This window comes from Ostrea edulis, chromosome 4 (genome assembly GCF_947568905.1).
Source record: "Ostrea edulis chromosome 4, xbOstEdul1.1, whole genome shotgun sequence".
In the NCBI taxonomy this organism is placed as follows: domain Eukaryota; kingdom Metazoa; phylum Mollusca; class Bivalvia; order Ostreida; family Ostreidae; genus Ostrea; species Ostrea edulis.
In genome coordinates this window covers 68,986,710-69,006,106 of record NC_079167.1, presented here as the reverse complement: position 1 = coordinate 69,006,106, position 19,397 = coordinate 68,986,710, and the positions used below count along the sequence as shown (strand labels likewise).

General features: G+C 33.7%; 2 protein-coding genes across 5 annotated transcripts in view; one reads left to right on the top strand and one right to left on the bottom strand.

The window, feature by feature from the left end:
• LOC125672116 (IQ domain-containing protein E-like) overlaps window positions 1-3,806 on the bottom strand; it is a 22,046-nt gene extending 18,240 nt beyond the window's left edge. For 3 of the 4 annotated variants that reach the window (XM_056163616.1, XM_048908231.2, XM_048908232.2), the window contains exons 1-2: window positions 2,725-3,047; window positions 1,295-1,351 (exon numbers count right to left, since the gene is read on the bottom strand). In XM_056163616.1, coding sequence (XP_056019591.1) covers window positions 1,295-1,351; window positions 2,725-2,742 — 75 coding nt within the window. In that variant the 5' untranslated portion in view covers window positions 2,743-3,047. Of the gene's footprint in view, window positions 1-1,294; window positions 1,352-2,724 lie in introns of all 4 variants that reach the window. The other variant, XM_048908230.2, reaches the window with a different exon arrangement.
• The window catches only part of LOC125672117 (sorting nexin-8-like), a 20,463-nt gene continuing 4,556 nt past the window's right edge, over window positions 3,491-19,397 (top strand). Inside the window, exons 1-13 of the mRNA XM_048908233.2 lie at window positions 3,491-3,551; window positions 3,685-3,809; window positions 5,929-6,061; window positions 6,430-6,623; window positions 10,138-10,255; window positions 13,487-13,608; window positions 13,926-14,006; window positions 16,721-16,881; window positions 17,457-17,589; window positions 18,426-18,494; window positions 18,811-18,921; window positions 19,082-19,120; window positions 19,245-19,394. Of these exons, the coding sequence (XP_048764190.1) occupies window positions 3,530-3,551; window positions 3,685-3,809; window positions 5,929-6,061; window positions 6,430-6,623; window positions 10,138-10,255; window positions 13,487-13,608; window positions 13,926-14,006; window positions 16,721-16,881; window positions 17,457-17,589; window positions 18,426-18,494; window positions 18,811-18,921; window positions 19,082-19,120; window positions 19,245-19,394 (1,458 nt within the window). The 5' untranslated portion in view covers window positions 3,491-3,529. The remainder of the gene's footprint in view (window positions 3,552-3,684; window positions 3,810-5,928; window positions 6,062-6,429; window positions 6,624-10,137; window positions 10,256-13,486; window positions 13,609-13,925; window positions 14,007-16,720; window positions 16,882-17,456; window positions 17,590-18,425; window positions 18,495-18,810; window positions 18,922-19,081; window positions 19,121-19,244; window positions 19,395-19,397) is intronic.

The following is a 19,397-nucleotide window of genomic DNA, read 5'->3' as shown; positions in this document are numbered from 1 at the left end:
AAAGTGATATTATTAGTTTTCTCTCATGTTTATTTCATAACAAAACTATGGCCTGAACAAAGCTTTAAGGAATTTTTTAAGGATCTGTATGACACCAAAATAAGGCCCCATCTCCAATGCTAAACAACAGGCATTTTCCTCAATTTCTGCTTCAAAATTCCCAAACAATGAAAACAAGAGGTACTGTGAGCAATGCTCACTAAGAATACCCCCCGCTTACCCCAATCTCCCAAAGGGTGTTGGTAATAGGTAAAACTTCAGTACTATGATCCAAAAGGTATCTAGGAACACAGCATCTCCATGCGATGAAAAAAGCCGTTAAAGAATTTAAATGGAAACCATATTGCTACTTTGATGTCCAGTGCACGTGACCTTTGACCTTTTGACCCCAAAATCGATAGGGAACATCTTCATCCCATGTGTAGTCCATATGTATGATATGGTGACTGTAGGTGGAAAGGATAACGCTTTAGAGCCCGGAAACCATATTGCTACTTCGATGTCCAGTGCGCTTGACCTTTGACCTTTTGACCCCAAAATCGATAGGGAACATCTTCATCCCATGGGTAGTCCATATATATGATATGGTGACGGTAGGTGGAAAGGATAATGCTTTAGAGCCCGGAAACCATTGCGTCGACAGACTGACGGACAACCCGATTCCAGTATACCCCCCCCCCCCCCCCCCCACAACTTGTTGCGGGGGGTATAATAAATCAAAGCAGGGTAGCCTTATTGTTCATATATTTTTTCACAGGCTCACAGATTATAATTTTTACTTCAAAATTGTCATAGTAATCCTTTTTTTTTTTTTTTACCTCTGCTTATTTGAATGAGGTAAGCTTTGACCAAATTGAAAGTCAGAAGAGTCTTTAAATTAAAATAATTATGTGAAGCACAGGTAGTTAGTGTGGACACTTTTAAAATGGAAACTTTTTTTGAAAATTTAACTTTTAACATAACTAAACTAAATATTTTTAACAAACATCAGGATATATATCAACAGTAAGCTTTATACTGGACTTATGAAAACTTTGCTCTGCCTTAATCTGACAGTTGTGAACATCTCTGGAATTTTCATACAAAACATCTTATACTGCATTAGAATTTACTTTTATTTTGATGTTAATCATTTACCACGAAAGCTTCCGTTTGAAAGTATGTGCAGTTTTCTGTACAGAGCAAAAAAAAAATTTCAAGTTTATATACATGTAAGTTCGCTGTCCCATCAATAGGCTATCATCCAAGTCAAACAGAAAAAAATATATTTAATTTCGTTAAAATTGTAACTTACAAGTGTTGTTACTGTGTGCAGGTCTGGATCTGACTCATAGTCATCTGAATTGTATTTCTGAAAAAAGAGTTAGAATAGATATACATGAACTGGAATCTCAAGGAATGAAAACTTGCTATGTGCATATAAACTGTATACATGTACCTATATTAGAGTCCAAAACAGGAACTATCAATTGATCAATAAGGCACAGTCAAGGGAAATAATTACATGTACTGTCAAGATTATCCAGAATATAAAATAGCCTACATCTTTGCTAGCCAAGGGTTTTCGGTCCACTCAATGTGAAGAGTAGAGTGGACTAAACACCCTTGGCTAGTGAAAATGACTAGCTTATAGTTCAACTTGGTTTGTAACATGCAATTTAAATTGACTGAAAAATATACTTTATTTTTCAGTAACATAACTTGCTACAAAAATAATTGTAACATCATTTATTTCACAATTTCCCCCCACATCTTAAGGAGGCAAAATCAAAACTGGGCCAACGCAAATTTAAAATTGGATGAAATCTTTTCTCAGAGCTTTTGGGCATGCATTGCTATTAAGTGTACTTCATGTCAGATTTCTGTGTAGGCCATTATCAGAACCGCAATGACAAGTTATTCAAATACATGTAGATCTACTAAATAGATGTTGTTGGTTGTTTTTTTAAACTAAGGTTTGCTTGAATCCAAGAATGTGTCTCTTGTTTTGTTTTTTTATTTCTTGCATCCCAAATAATTTTGGCACATAAAGATGCACATTCTAACAATATCAAGAATCTTGTACTGGAGGCACTGTACATGTATATATTAATACCACGATCACTCTGAACCATTGATTCATTGGATAAAAACAATTAGCCCATATCATATCACTTGGGTTCAAATTTACTATATAGAGTACTTTTTAATAGTAAATTAGAACCCAGGTGATATAATTGCCCGTGGATATAAAGACTGATGAAATACATCACAACAGCTGACATGTCATTTGATTTGGCCATTGATGCATTTCTCCCACATGTGTTTACTAAAAACAGGCACATGTATTCTCACACTCTGCTTGCCACATGGAAAGAATGATGTGTGTTGTAGTCTACCATCAATATCAGTGAGCTACTGTAGTTTAGTGCGATCATGATGATCCTTGTGGGACTTTATTTCATGTGGTGTACGTAGCATCACAGGATCAAAAGTCCGATAAATAGTTTAAATTTTCCCTAACCAAATAGTCTAAAATCTATTTAGTCGTTTTATTTACTAAGCACAACTGCATTTATATCAAACAAAATCTTTAAATAGAAATGATGTACAAGTTTTCCTTCGGCTTCATTTCATCTTAGAAATGGTCCAGTTGTTTTGTACGTTATGACAACTAAATATATGTAACAATGCTACCATAAAAAGCATACGTACTACTAATAAAATTGAATTAAAATCACTCACCAAAAGCTTTCTCGGCATAGTAAACGTGCATAGATCTCGTGTCCAAACTTGACATCAAAATTAAATTCTCAGGTGCACGTAAAATGCATGCTTCTGATTTAATTTCGACTTATATATAGCTAGTAATATGTATATAAAAATATATATGCAAATGTTCTATAATTCTGTTTGATCTTTTAGCGGCGTCATTCCCATCACAACTATATGTCCGTTGTTGACACCATTTGTAAACAGTGTCATGGAAGTCAATGGTTCGACTAATCAACGGAAATTCCTGGTACAGCGAATTACCCCAACAGACTCAAAAGGAACTTTTAAAAAAAAAAGAACTTCCCAAAATGATGACACAGAGAGATAAAAAAAAAATACTAATGAACTTTTTTCGCAAATGTAATGCTACTACATATTGGATCAAGTTGAGGAAAAAAACTATGTGTAGCAATATTGTAGCATTGTAATTCTAATACATTGTAAAAATTGTTTGAGTATTGATATACTGTATTGTAAATAAAATTCGTAACTAATCAGCCATTGTACGATTTACTTTAATTAAAGAAAAATATTAATCTTTTTTTTTTTTTAATTTTTTCCTCCTATAGAAGTAAAGAAACTATTCAATGGGCTTTGTGATATTTTCATTATACAACTACTTATGAAGATTTTTCTATACTTATTTCTAAATCTATCATCTATAAAAAATAAATGGTTTAAAGAAAAAAAATATCTAATCTTAAAATGCACGTCTGGGTCCGATTTGGTCAAGGTACGAGTTGACTAAGTTCCTTGGTCACATGATCATTTCAAAATGTCGGCGGATCTGACTCTCGGTAAGCTTGCTAATTTGTTTACGATATAAATTGCACGAAGTCACGCGACATGACTCTCATTCCTTAGAATTCATTAAAGTTTGTAAAACTATTACAGTTGATACATTCTACATGTATTCTGCTTTATTTGAAGGGTCCGTTCCGGCCTACTATCGAGAGGTATATGAAATTTTGTGCCCCCACAACGAACAGGTGGATAAAGATCTTTTTATACAGCTGTTGTTAAAGTCCAGTTTGCCACGCCCAACAATATCACAGGTAAAATATAAATCATCTAATATACTTGGTACAGAGTTTATAGTTAAAAATCTTCAAGGTACTCAACTCTGCCATACTGTACCTCCCACATTGAAGTGGGCGGATCCCAAGATGGCTACATATTTCTTAACATTAACCTTTGAGGAAATTTTTTTTGCATGCTGGACATATGTAACTCGTGCAAATCTAAACTTTCATGATTGTCTTACATTTTTATCAGTCATGATTTTGATACAAAGCACATGAACTGAAGATAATTACATACATATATATATATATCAGAAGTTTACAATATGGAAAACTTGAAACTTATGTTAAATTTAAAACTAATTTTGTTTTTGAAAACTACTTAACACTCTTACCACCTGCACAACGTAAAACACTTGCAAGATTACGTACATCAGCGCACAATTTACCAGTAGAACGAGGTCGTTATTCAGGAATCCCTAGACATTTAAGATTTTGCACAAAGTGTTCTTCTTGTAAAATTGGTGATGAAATTCATCTAATTTTTTAATGTTTAACTTATAACTCACTCAGGCAGAACATGTATGAAATTATAAAACAACAATGTGAACATTTTTCCAGTCTTGACAACATGAATAGATTAATATGGTTACTCAATTGTGAAAATACTGATGTACTTGTAGCCCTTTGCGATTTGATTAAAGAAGCAATATAAAATGAAACATGTGAAAGTTCAAACCAATATGTTTATACATAATTATGCACTCCTTGTAAACATGACATGTTGACTTAGTACCAATGCACCGTCCCGTGGTATCTTTTGCATTCCATTCAATCATATGTACTTGTACTACGTGTCTATTAATATTATTATGTGTCATTGCATATATTGTTATTATTTTCTTCCTGTGTGTATTTCTAACTGTTTTGCATTATGATACACGGTGGTACTTACATATATTACATCAAGTAATGTCTCGTGTTATGTACATTGTCTAAGCTCATACTACTAGTATTACTGTATATTATGTGTGAACCATATTGCACATATGCACTCATTATAAACATGACATGTTGATCTAGTACCAATGCACCGTCCCGTGGTATCTTTTGCATTACAGTGGAGTTAATCATAATGTACTTTACTACCTTTACTATTATTACATGTAGAGTTGTTATGTACATGTATATATATATAGACATCTATATATGTATATGTATTTTTTTCCCCTATGTGTATTTCTGACTGTTTTGCATTAGGATTCACGGTGGTACTTACATATATTACATCAAGTAATGTCTCGTGTTATGTACATTGTCTAAGCTCATACTACTAGCATTACTGTATATTATGTGTGAACCATATGAAACCATATTGCACATATGCACTCATTATAAACATGACATGTTGATCTAGTACCAATGCACTGTCCCGTGGTATCTTTTGCATTACAGTGGAGTTAATCATATGTACTTTACTACCTTTACTATTATTACATGTAGAGTTGTTATGTACGTGTATATATATAGACATCTATATATATATATATATATATATATATATTTTTTTTCCCTATGTGTATTTCTGACTGTTTTGCATTAGGATACACGGTGGTACTTACATATAATGCAAATAAGTATTATCATGTTCAAACGTCTCATGTATGAACATTGCTCATACTAATAGTGCAGATTTTTACTCTTGTTTTGTTTTTCTTTTTATCGTCATTGCACATTGAAATGTTAACAATCATGTATGCTGTATGCCCGAGAGGGCCCTAATTTGGAAATAAATCATATTCTATTCTATACATGCATGTTTACAAGTCTGGCATATCATGTTGTTTGAACTAGTCAGGGAAATTGAAATTAATATATTCAAAGCAGAATTTAACATGGCAGGTATCCAGACTATTACTGCATTCCTATTAATAAGCAGATAAAACCATAAATTTTTAACTAGCCTAGATACTTATAATCTAGTATATATTGTTATGTGTGGGCCCATATGTTAAAGAATATTTGAATTTACTTTTATGTTGTATTATTCAATCATTGGTAACCTTTGAAGGGCATGTGTAAACATAACAAACATAATGCAGCTCTAACTATTCGGTGTATTTATACATAAATCAGTTTCTATGATTTTTAGATATGGGACATGGTAGAGAGCAAGCAGGGCTACCTAACTCGCGTCGGGCTGTACAAAGCTTTGGCTCTTACTGCTCTGGCCCAACAAGGCAAAACTGTCAGTGAAAAACTGTTGGAAAGTTTTTCTGGGCATGGTGAGATTGTAAATTATAGTATTTTAAATTAAAACATAAAGTGATGAGAAGCCCTTACTTCACTCATACACTTGAAATAAAAGTTTTTTGTATAATTATATATAAATGAATAATAATATTAATGATTATTAAAGCACTTACCATGCTTGTCTTCTTCTAACATTTAAAAATCATTTCAGTGATATTGTATTGTATGTTACATGTCTGATCAAAATTATGTAAATTATCATTTAAGAATTTTCTGAATATCTCTTTTAACGAAATACTGAAACCACTGAACATAATAGGATGGAGAAGAAATAATAACACAGATCTTTTGTAGGTTATTGTTACTTATAGCCATCTTCAATTCTAATAATCTTTTATAGAACTTCCCAGACCTAACCTAGGTGATTTATCAGACCTACGAGCAACAAGCATCAAAATGCGAAGACAGAAATCTCCTAATGTTCTGGGATATTCCTACCATGAACTTTGCAAACTGGACACAATCAAAGTAGAACTTGTACCAGAAAAGAAAGGACTTATTTTGAAACATGTGGAATATGAAGTAACAAGCCAGGTAAATATTATTCCTGGAGGGTTTTCTATTACATGTAGTAACTGATTTGAAACTTTATCTAGCCCTAGGTTTAATGGATATGAAATTTCTCATTCTTTTGTTTGCTATAAAGCAAGATATATTTTTGCGTGGTAAAAAAATGTACATATAACAATGTATAAGGAAATCAAATATATATAAAGATAAATCTGTAAATAGCTTGCTAAACAACAAATATTTATAGATAGTTTAGTTGATAGCTGTTGTCCTAACAGATGAATTACATGTATACAGACTGAACTTTTTTTTTCTTTCTGATTTTGTTAATCATGTTAATGGAAATGAAATTCATGTTGATTCATTCAGCAAACTAGAACATGTACACTGTACTTGTATTATGCTATAGATCCAGAGTTCAAAATGTTGAAAATAATTATTAAAGCAATATTAGAAGTTTATAATTTGGTGTCGTAAATTTTTGTTGCAAAACTGGTTTACTATTTCAATGAGAGAAAAAAAATAAAGTATGTAAACTTTTATTATTGATATTTGTATTAGAAAATCTATTCAGAGTTTCTGAATGAAGCAAAATTATATTGTTGTCTTCCCGTATAAAAATTGATTTCTATATAATGTTATAGATTCAATAGAACCAAAATCTTTATTTGATAAAACTTTGTTTTAATTTTTCAATGATTATGTACATACAAATCTATCATTATAGCACTTTTATTTTCAGATTTAGAGCTAATGTTTCTTTAAGATATTTGATCGTGCTTTACTACATATAGTAGCCATTAACCACTATAACTTTATAATTACCTAACAGCTCTTATCCTCTTAAATGTTTCATTGGAGAGGAAATGAAATTATAGCACATAGTACATGGGTGTGAAGCACAGATTAAAAGGAGATCCTTGTACCTAAGTAGAAGTACTTCAGAGTGAGCAGAGTTGGGATTGGATGAATATTAGATACACTTGCTGATGGGCAAAGTGACATTCTACAATTATAATTCTATTACTGATAAGCTAAATTTAGTCTTTGTTTTATGCAACATGGACTGGATGGGTTTTTTTTTAAGTGTTTGTTGTAAAATATGTGTACAGTATAAAATTACAAGCAATGGAAATTGTGAATACTGCACTTAAGCACAGTTAACTGTGTATTCTCTGGGTCAACCTGTCTATCCACTGGAGTTTAGTTTTTTACTCCAAATTCTCCCTAAATGTCCTTCTAACATTTTCAAGGCATATTTTCTTATACAGTAAGCACCAAGCTTTACAATCACATCCTGCAGGAGTAGACTGACAGTACATTTTTCTCATTGAGATATTTATAAGCTTTGTGATTGGTTTAGTAATATATTGTTGTTTACCAGTACATTTATATATTTTCATGTTGCAAATTTTAAATTTTGAAGTTACATACAAGAAAATCTCACTTGTCAACATTGTTCAACACACATATTTTATGCCATGCTTGCTCAAGGGTTTTTAAGTGTCCTTGTGAAATGAGTTCATGTGATTTGTATATTCAAAAAGTAAAGCATGATGATGTGTAATTATGTTTTTAATGTTTTAAAAATATTAAAGGAAACTTTCTCGTATATGAGATGGATCATGTACAAGTGTTTTTTACATATTTCAAGGCTGTTTTGTCATGCAGTTTGCCAGTTTATATGAAATTTCCTTTGATCATGTTGATATAAACTTTTATGTAAGATAGATTTATTATTATCCTTTTGTAATTAGTACAGTATATGATAATCAGTTACATCTTAGGTAGTGATTTTAAGAATTTCCTGCCCTGATTTTTAATTCCGGAACATTATCACATGTGCTGAATGCATGGGTTATAATTACATTTGAAGTCTGTACCAGTATTTTGAAGTTCATGGATTCATGGGCCTTGGCTCCTAGGGCTTAGCTATATTAAAGAGACACTACAGCTCATTTTCCACATTTTAATAAAGTGTTTTTGAAAACACGTATTGATAAAATGATAAATATCATATCGATACTGACAATTTTGAACAATTGGGATACATCAATTTACTCTCAAATGCGCTTTGAAGATCGTGCGGAATTCAAAGGTTTCTTCATGCTGACTCTTACTTTTGAATGCTTATTTACATCACGTGGTTTTGAATGACAGCAAAAGGTGTTGTGAAGGAAATTATTTGTGAATTCCCCTTCAAAGGGGTCCACACCTTTCAAGTATACGATTATTCCCTGCTCCTTATAATAAATAATTATATAAATCATTGTTTCAACAGAAACCCTTCCATGTTCCAATTGACCGATGTTTTTACAACTAACACCTGTACGTCGTATTCAGATAAAAATAGCACTTACTTTTAAAACAGTGTCTTCGCGGCTTGTCCCAATGGCAGAGTTAGGGGGGGGGGGCAGGATCCCCCTCCCTCTCGCCACAAATTGTGAGTGAAAATCCAAATTTTGCACCCAGAAAGCCGATTACTTTGGCTAATATTTGATTTTCACACACCCCTTCAGAAATCCTAGATCCACCACTGAGTTACAATCGTTTCTCCTAGGCCTTTGTTTTCCAACAGTCATACTGATCGCAAGGTCAATTTTATTTCACATATGAGTTTTATCTCATTTTATTTTAACTTCTTTTCTCACAGAATCTGTCAAAATTCTGGATCTATCCACTACACTTTCTCTCATGGACGACATGCTGCACTGTTTACTGTCTATGCGCATGCGTCTGAAGACCGAAAGGAGGAGACTCGATATTTTTTTGTATAGGCCATCAAAAAGTATTAAATTTTACGTTAAAATGAGAATTTTTGACTTTAAATAAGTGTTATTTTCGCAAAGTTCATACATTCAACAATGCAACAAAAATTGAAAAAGCTCTGGGAAAATTGTGATTTCATGATTTTTATGCAAAATGAGCTGTAGTGTCTCTTTAATTGTATAATGAAAATGTGTTTATTGTAATTTATATTCTTCTTCTCACCTGACCTCAAACTAGCTTTAGTTATGGTCCCTGCAAACAAAGTTTGGGCGGTTAAAGGAATTAAGATATCCATCTGTCCTCCATCATCATACTGTGTTTGTATAAAGAACTGACTACATCCCGTTCTCCAAATGGAAAACTCTCTCACTGCATCATCAATATGTAACACATATTATACCGTATACATATGTATTAAAGTGGTGTTTTTAGCGAGGCACAAATTCATAAATTTTTCCATAAAATTATGGCCATATATATTCATGGAAAGCTAATTTTATCAACTTTATAATTCCAAGAAAGATAGCTATTACTCCTGATATGGAATTGATATGAGCGATATTCAATTTTAGCGATTTCAACACTGTCGAGAAAAATGATAAAATTAAGTTCTTTCTAAATATTCTGCTGATACAGTATTAGTTTTACATTGTCTCAGTGTGGTACACATGTGACGGTTAATATCTCTGGTCCTCTTATTTGAAATTCCTGTCCTTAGGGCTATTCTTAGTTTAGACTTTAATTATCTTAGCATTTGTCAATTTTGCAGGTTTGCAAAACAACTGTGTTAAGAAGATACAACGATTTTCTGGCATTCCAAGAAATGTTAATGACACGGTTTCCATACAGACTTATTCCAAGACTTCCTCCAAAGAAGATGATGGGAGGTAACTATAGCTATACGCTCTCTGTAAAATCTCGAATTTTTATAGGTCAAATTTTTTGTAGATTTTGTGGTATGAAAGTAATGAAATGTGAATGTAAAAGATATCGAAGAGAAACACAATATTTCACCTCTTCTCGTGAAATCAGTACCTCACTAAGCAGTATACCAGATAAAACTTTTCTGCAAAGCATTAGAATTGGAGACATTGAAATTATGGGATTTTGAGGTATTTCATCAAATGTTTGTGTCAGTGTGAATAGAAACTTTAAGATCTAGTTTCATGCATGCAATTTCTCATGAATCTGGTGGACACTTGGATTACAGTTAGAGAATGTCCCACAGCAGGGGATAATAAACTTATTGATTTCATTGATAAGTCTATCATTATAGTTAGGCATCTATTTATTACCAAACACAGTGTGATATCATTTGCACAAGAGTGTACCTAAGCAAGCACATACTCTTCTCTGCTGTCATTGAAATGTGAAAGTGAGGCTTGTTATTTTATAGAGTTAGTGCAGGGCTATATACATGTATTATTGACAGTTTGTAAACATTGTAGACAAGCAGGTATAAATTCTTGATATTTCAGAACTTAATTTCATGGATTAGTTTTAATATAATAATAATACCATATTTATATAGCACCCTTTTCATACACTATGTACGCTCAAAGGTGCTTTACAATACATATATATACCTTACAACAGAATGTTATGCACATAATACATAGGAAATAAATAAAACATTAAAAGCTGTACCTATCCTGATTGTACATAAAAAACATGAAAATACAAGATACCATAAATATGCTAGATAAGAATAAACATCAGTTTCAGGGCGTATTAAAATAATAATAATAATGAAATACACACACGCACACACAGCATATAATGTCTCGGGTATAATACATTAAAACATACAATTCTTTTTTTTAATAAAACATCACAAAATGGTACTCGAAAGCTAAGACACACAGTCTTTAGTTTTCACAGTTTTTCACAGAATCTAACCTACACGAATGACTGAAATGATATAAACTAGTCTTGGAAAACTTGATGGAAAAAATGTGTTTTCAGTGACTTCTTGAATGCACACAGTGTTCTACAGTCCCTTACATGTTCTGGAAGGGCATTCCACAGTTTTGGAGCTATACCGATCCCCGTATGTTACGGTTCGACTTTTAGGAATAACTGAGTGACTGATTGTTTTATAGACCTAAGATCTCGGGTAGGCTTATATACCTCTAGTAATTGTTTGATATAAGTTTCATATAGGTTATTCTGATAGCTGTTGATATTTCATACACCTTTTACTTATTTATGTTGGATTTTTTTTTATTGATTTGTATCTTAAAAATTAGACTGTTGTGGTTTTTATCCATTACAATAACATTAGGCAGAAAAGTGGTGGATGGCCCATGCAAAAAGGGGAGGGGGGAAACATACTCTTAGACAATTTTTTCCTGATGTTCTATGTGAAGTTTTGAAAGATAGCAGTACAATGCTTCTGTCACTCATGTTTGAACAGGCCTGATATATCTTTTATTAGGTCACCTGAATTCATTCAGGTGACCTATTGCTATCTGTTTTTGTCCGTCGTCATTCATCGTGCGTCGTGCGTTAACATTTGAACATTTTTCAGCTTCTTCTCTGAAACCCCTGAACCAATTTCAACCAATTTTGGCATATAGCATCTGTGGGTGGAGGGGAACAAAAATTGTGAAATTCGTGGTCCCTGCCCCCCTGGGGCCTGAGGGGTGGGGCAAAAACCATCAAAATGAGTGTAATTTTAAAAAATCTTCTTCTTTACTCCTGGACATCAAGAAGCCAAACTGTGGGCATAATTATAATGAGCGTTGAGCCCTCTACCAAAATTGTGAAATTCATGGCCCCTGGGGCAGGGGTTCTTGTGTTAGGGTGGGGCTCTATTGGTCATATAGTGAAAATGTAGAAATTCTTTGAAAATCTTCTTCTCTGTCTCTGGGTATTAAGTAGACAAATTAATAGCATGGTAATGATGAGCAAGGATGCCTCTTTATAACCCCCACAACAAGTTGTGGAGGGTATACTGGAATCGGGCTGTCCGTCCGTCTGTAGATGCAATGGTTTCCGGGCTCTAAAGCATTATCCTTTCCACCTACCGTCACCATATCATATATATGGACTACCCAATGGGATGAAGATGTTCCCTATCGATTTTGGGGTCAAAAGGTCAAAGGTCAAGCACACTGGACATTGAAGTAGCAATATGGTTTCCGGGCTCTAAAGCGTTATCCTTTCCACCTACCGTCACCATATCATACATATGGACTACCCATGGGATGAAGATGTTCCCTATCGATTTTGGGGTCAAAAGGTCAAACGTCATGCGCACTGGACATCGAAGTAGCAACACTCAGAAAAGAGGTAGTTTATACCTATCGCCAACACCCTTTGGGAGATTGGGTTAAGTGGGGGGTATTCTTAGTGAGCATTGCTCACAGTACCTCTTGTTAAAAATTGTGAAATTCATGGCCCCTGGATCAGGGGTTCTGGTGCTAGGGTGGGGCTCTATAAGTCATATAGTGAAAATGCATTATTTCTTTGAAAATCTTCTTCTCTGTCCTTGGGTATTAAGTAGACAAACCAATAGCATGGTTATGATGAGCAAGGATGCCTCTTTCAAAATTGTGAAATTCATGGCCCCTGGGTCAGGGGTTCTGGTATTAAGGTGGGGCCCTATTGATCATATAGTGAAAATGCATTTTATTTCTTTGAAAATCTTCTCCTCTGCTGCTGGGTATTAAGTAGACAAACTAATAGTATGATAATGATGATCAAGGATGCTTCTTTCAAAACTGAAATTTATGGCCCCTGGGTGAGGGGTTCTGGTGCAAAGGCGGGGCTGACCACATAGCTATTCAATGTTTCTTCCATCCAAAAGTAGGATTTTTATATTTAAACACAAACCTAATTCAAACATTGGAAGGTTGTTACATGATACTCAGGTGACCTATAAGGCCCCTGGGCCTCTTGTTGTTTCAACAATCCCATCTAGTATGCAAATAGCTGGTTTTAAATTGATTTATTTTTAAGAGGCAGTTAGTGTTGACTTTTATTCACAAAATTTGTCGTGGAGACAAACATGATAGGCCTGTTATATGAAGCAGATCTAGACACTCTTATCTTTTAACAAATACATCACTATCTTTAGTTAAATTTGCAGCTGAAATTTTGCGGTGTATTTCCAGGCAATCGAGAGTTTATAGAGCAGAGGAGGAAATCCTTGCGACGCTTCCTAAATCTCATCGCACGACACCCACAGATGTATGATGACAAACTTGTCAAATTCTTCTTCTCTTATTCAGGGACAGTAAGTATAAGTTTAATTTTTGTGGCATTCCATTAGGAGAAAAAACTCCCATCATAAAGTGCTATAAAACTCATTTATCGTTTACTTGTTGCAACTGACAAAATTACATCACGGAAACCATACTTCATTATAGATAGAAGCAGTTAATTCTATTGGTAGATTTCTGTTGCTTTATGATTTTCAATAAAAACTAAAAATTTGAAGAACAAAAAGTATTAAAATGTGACCATAAGTGTGTGTATGATAAATTCATAATACAAACAAATAGTGGTTTACAAATTGATAGGAATCTCATTATTTTCACCTTTCTTAAACAGGATATGCAACACAAAATTAAAGAAGTTTTCAGGGGAATCCCAGATGAATTTATGACCAGTAATCTTGCAAGTCAAGCAAAGGTATGTTATTCTTCATTAGCTCAAACACAATCCAAAAACTTTTCTATTCACTTGACCATTTGTTCAGCCATTAGTTTGAGGAATGTTCTTATTTTTACCTTCATCCATAGAATTACTATAAAACAGATTTAATAAAAGATTAGAAAAAGCATCCTTGGATAATGGATATTCAATTTTATTCACCAGGTAGCTCCACCCTCATATGATGTCATAGACTTTAGCAAATTCTTTATTTCATTAAAATTTGTGATTGATAGAAATACACACATGTATATCTTTTGGAGGAATTTTGTTGACTGGGTATAATAAAACAATTTGGTAAACTATTTGATATTGGAAAGGTTTTCTATAATAATCAATTATCTAGATACTACAAAAAATGTTGTCAAGGGCAATAACTCATACGCTGTTATTTCTCCACTGGGTGTCTATTACAATGATTTCCTCGATATCCACAATTAATTCATAGATATTTATAAAGTAGCAGTGTTTTGAAACTGTTGAAATTGAAAATTTGTCATTTTATACAGTTTTTATGGATATCTTGCTATTTAATGAAAATATGCGATTTTCTGATGTTGATATAAACTTTCTGTTTGTTTGGGGTTTTTTTTATGTCTGACATCTTTAAAAACTTGGCAACATATATATTTTCTTTGGTTATTGATTGAATAAACCTATATTGAGTGAAAATCAATACAGTTTTTCTACTTTGAGCCATTAATTTTGATAAGTCTTTGAGCCATTAATTTTGATAAGTCATCATGGGTCAAAAAATGATGGGATGTGTATAAGGCTACCTTTAATAGACTCAAAATTGCATATACTATAGCTCCCAAAGCAAAAATGTGTCAACTTTGGTCCACTTACTTACATGTAGGTATATCTTGTATTATTAGGAAAGCCTTCTGAGATAAGAAATTGTCATGAAGTGTTCCTCTCCTCAAAAACAACAATGTATGAAATTTGTATTGTAAAAACAATCATGTTACAGTGTATTTAGGCAATAGTTTGTTTAAACCATAGTCCCAGGGCTACTTAAGGGACCACAAAAGTGAAACCATCTTTGCTAGTCAAGGGTTTTCAGTCCACTCAGGGAGTAGAGTGGACCCAAAACCTTTGGCTAGTAAAGATGAGGTGAAACTAGAGATATATTAGAAATTTTTATACATCCTGGAATAGAAATTGGGACGGGTATTTAGAAATCACTTTGTCTATCTGTCTTTGTGCAATGTATGCCCAGGCTGTTGATAGAATGAGAAATGAAATTCTAGTCCAGGCCATAATATGGGCCTAAAGCTTAGAGATGAACAGGAATATATTTTTATACGCTCATGTTTAGACATATTATGGTACAGCGATGTAAGTACGTACGTCTGTCTGGGGTTTTCTGTTTCTATTTTCATTTCTCTATCACATTTCAAACTGAAACTTGCTGTGTAGCTTCTTTGTGAATCACTCTAGATCACGTTGCCATTTCGACCTCTCTTGCAGAAGTTTTGTCCTTTTATTTGAAATTCAATGTTTTATGGAGGATTTAAATTTCTTTAATTTTTAAAAAAAAAAATTACAGGTTGTTGAACTTAATGAGTTTTGAAGAAATATTCTAATATAATAAATATTGGCGATTTTATCCCCTGTCACAGTTTTTAAGCTTTGAACCTGAAGAACCTGATATTCATACAATGAAAAAGAATGTATGTCACAGCTTGATGGTGCCTGATACAACCTTCAGTAAAGTTCTACAACTCCTGTCATAAGAGAAACACCCTACACAACTTCTTAGGGGCCAATTTTGTACTGTTTCTTGTACTCGTGTTCCAAATTAAATGCAGGCTTTTTCATGGAGTGTACAGTCATGTAAATCAAAGGTCAAAAATATTTAAGGTTCATACTTCTCAAGTTCTGATGAGTAAAAAACATGGAGACTCAATCTGTGTACATATGTACACTAAATCTAAACAGATATTCATATGTACACTAAATCTAAACAGATGTTGAGGTGACGTAGACATATGTTGTTGTTGTCGATTCCTTTTTATTTCCGTGCAGAATTACGGGTAGTGTCCACACCAGTGGGCCCCCTTCCAGGTATTTGGCTAGCTGCACGCATGGCAGATCTCACCTCAGATCTCCATTCTTGAGGGTCGGCAATAGAGAGCTTCCATTCTCTACGATCTTTCTCCGTCAGCTCTCTCCAAGATAGCATTGGCCGACCAACTCTATGTACACTAAATCTAAACAGATGTTGAAGTGACATATACACTAAATCTAAACAGATGTTGAAGTGACATATACACTAAATCTAAACAGATGTTGAAGTGACATACACACTAAATCTAAACAGATATTGAAGTGACGTAGGCCACTAAGTCTAAACAGATGTTGAAGTGACATATACACTAAGTCTAAACAGATGTTAAAGTGACAAAGTGTACTGTAAACCAACTTTTATTCATGACAATTTTATTTCGCAACTTATCAGTGATGAACTGGTTCATGGTGACTAATTTTCACGACTGAGATAATCTTTTAAAAATACAAGATACATTATTGGACTGGTTCACAGCAAGAAATATTCGCACGGACTAGGTTCTCGCTATTGTAGCGAAAATTCCTTGCTCATGAAAAAAAGTTTGTTTACAGTATACAGAGTTTAGTGTTACACTGTCTCCCTTGTGTTTTACTGTACGTTACACTTTTCTACATTCCAGGACCTAGTTCCAATGGACACTCAGACACAGCTTTCTAATAGTAAAGAACACATTAGGATTTTATATAACAGTGTGTGTAAATTAAAAGACATCACTGAGAGAATGGTGTTCAGAGCCACTAACTATGCCTGTGATATGCTGCAGTTTGGGCAGGAATTAAGGTAGGACCATCTACAAATACAGATAGTCTCTGTGATTTACCTGAACAAGTTGGGTTGATTCTTAAGGCTACAGCAAATTACTGCATGTATTATGATTTATGTATTTAAGGCAGGTATACATCTATGTAACTGATATCAGAGAATCCTTGACACCAGAACTTATGTTAAAGAGCCATTTTGGCACAGGGGAAAACAATTCCTGTACTTTTTATTAATTTTGATGTATTGTGATTTGTGTAAAATATTATGCAAAAACTGCTTTTTCAGTATTTAAAAGGAATTTCAGTTCATCACTAAATTAGGAATTTTTTGTGACATACATGAGAAAAACAATGATGATTCCATTTTCATGGATGTAGGCATGCCCAGATAATTTAAGCAGTTCCATCGTAATCCATTTCAGTGGGCACGATATTTAGTTTGCAGTTTCATGTCATTGTCTCTCAGATTAATCATTCAAAAAATCAAAAACTGAAGACAAGATTAGCACTCAAATCAAAATCAAATGAATGGGTTTTATCTGTTTGAATTTTATAAGGATTTATCCTTCATTTTGCGAATTCTTTTCATTATAGTCATTTAAGTAACGACAGTACCCAAATCTCTGCTTGGGCGACTGGAACTAATGATACATGGGCTCATCTGCAGAAAGGGTTCAAACATCTTTCAGTAGAGTATGCTGCCATATCGGAGAAAAGCTCAGTCGAGGTAAAGAAATGATTGATTGATTGAATATTGTTTAACATCCCACTCGAGAATATTTCACTCATATGGAGACGTCACCACTGCCGGTGAAGGGCTGCAAAATTTAGGCCTATGCTCGGCGCTTACTGCCTTTGGGCAGGGAGGGATCTTTATCGTGCCACACCTGCTGTGACATGGGACCTCGTTTGTTGCGGTCTCATCCGAAGGACTGCCCCATTTAGTCGCCTCTTATGACAAGCAAGGGGGTACTGAGGACCTACTCTAACCCAGATCCCCACTAGAGGTAAAGAGATGTATCAACATGCATAGATAGTGTAATGCTGAGTACGATGTATGTTCTAAATATGAGTGATTCAAGCACTCTGTATTTGTTTGTGAAAATAAACAATACACACAGAAACGAAAAGCTAACAAACAAAGAGAGGCCATAAACTTTGTCAGTTTTACTTAAACCTGGGTAATATTAAAATGATTTTGTAAAAGAAATATTTCCCATTTGCCAATACAACCTATCATTGGGTCAAATGCTGTCTGACATATTTCATACCGATTGTTAAGCCGTTCTTGGCAGACTGATTTTGACTATGGATTACTCCGTTTACCTATCAAGATATATGGCTCACAGTGGGTGTGACCGGTCGACAGGGGATGCTTACTCTTCCTATGCACCTCATCCCACACTCTTTGTTTTGTATTGCTTATAGGAATTGTGAGATTGATCACTGTTCATTATCTTCACCTTTCATCAATTGATAGTCAACATTATTTCCTGATAATATCTTGGGCTGAAAAATCTGTATCTTTTCATTTTTTACACAATGGAATTCCCCTTTTTGCAGGCTGCAGATGAAGATGAACATGTTTTAGAGAAAATATCTTTTTTCCAAGATATGTTGATATCCTACAGAGTAAGTATTAAAAAAACAAAACAAAAAAAAAGCGTAATGTAGTTGTGCCTATTCTTATTATAATATAATGTTAATCTCAGTTTAATAATATTTTATGTTTTTTTTTTTTATGTACATGTATTTGATTTTATTGTTCTGTTTTAGTGTGATTTATATATTAGCGCTTTAGCGTAATTATATTGATTAGATAAAGCGCTATATGAATGTACAATGATAATAAAGTAAGTGATTCCGCTTAGCAGAACCTTTATAATCGTGGTTCAAAACTAGATTCCAACGGATTTTAAATATCACTGGAACATCATTTATTTTGTAGGACTTATGTGAGAGACACGAGAAAGGGGTACTACAAGATCATCAAAGGGCGATCGCTAAAATGGGGCAATATAAAAAGAAAAAGATGTCGGCCACTGTCAGCTCCTCTGAGGTTTGGTGTACATTTGTTTAATCGAGACATTGATTTAACATGACTGATATTTATTTAATACCTAGTATGTTCTGTGGGTAGATCATTTTATTGTAGGCTTAGATTTTGTTTGACAGAAAATTTAGTTAATGGTAAATTTGAATACTTTTTGTTCAAACAGGCTGGTGCAGTTGAACAATTGGAACAAAAAATTCTTGATGTAAGTTGTAGCATGGCAAGTTAAAAACAGAAATGTCATTTGTTTTGATAACCAACATGTTTCTGTTGTATTTACACTATCAAATGATGCAAATCAGCAATGGTATATCAAATAATTTTTGTAGCAAGAGGGTCAGATAGCCAATATGGAAAACAGGAATTACTACAGCTTACACTGTTTACAAATGGAGACCCAGCTGATACACGCTAACCTGGATATCTTATATGACATTCTGGGGGATATGACAAAGATTCAAGCAAAAGCACACCGAGAGGTT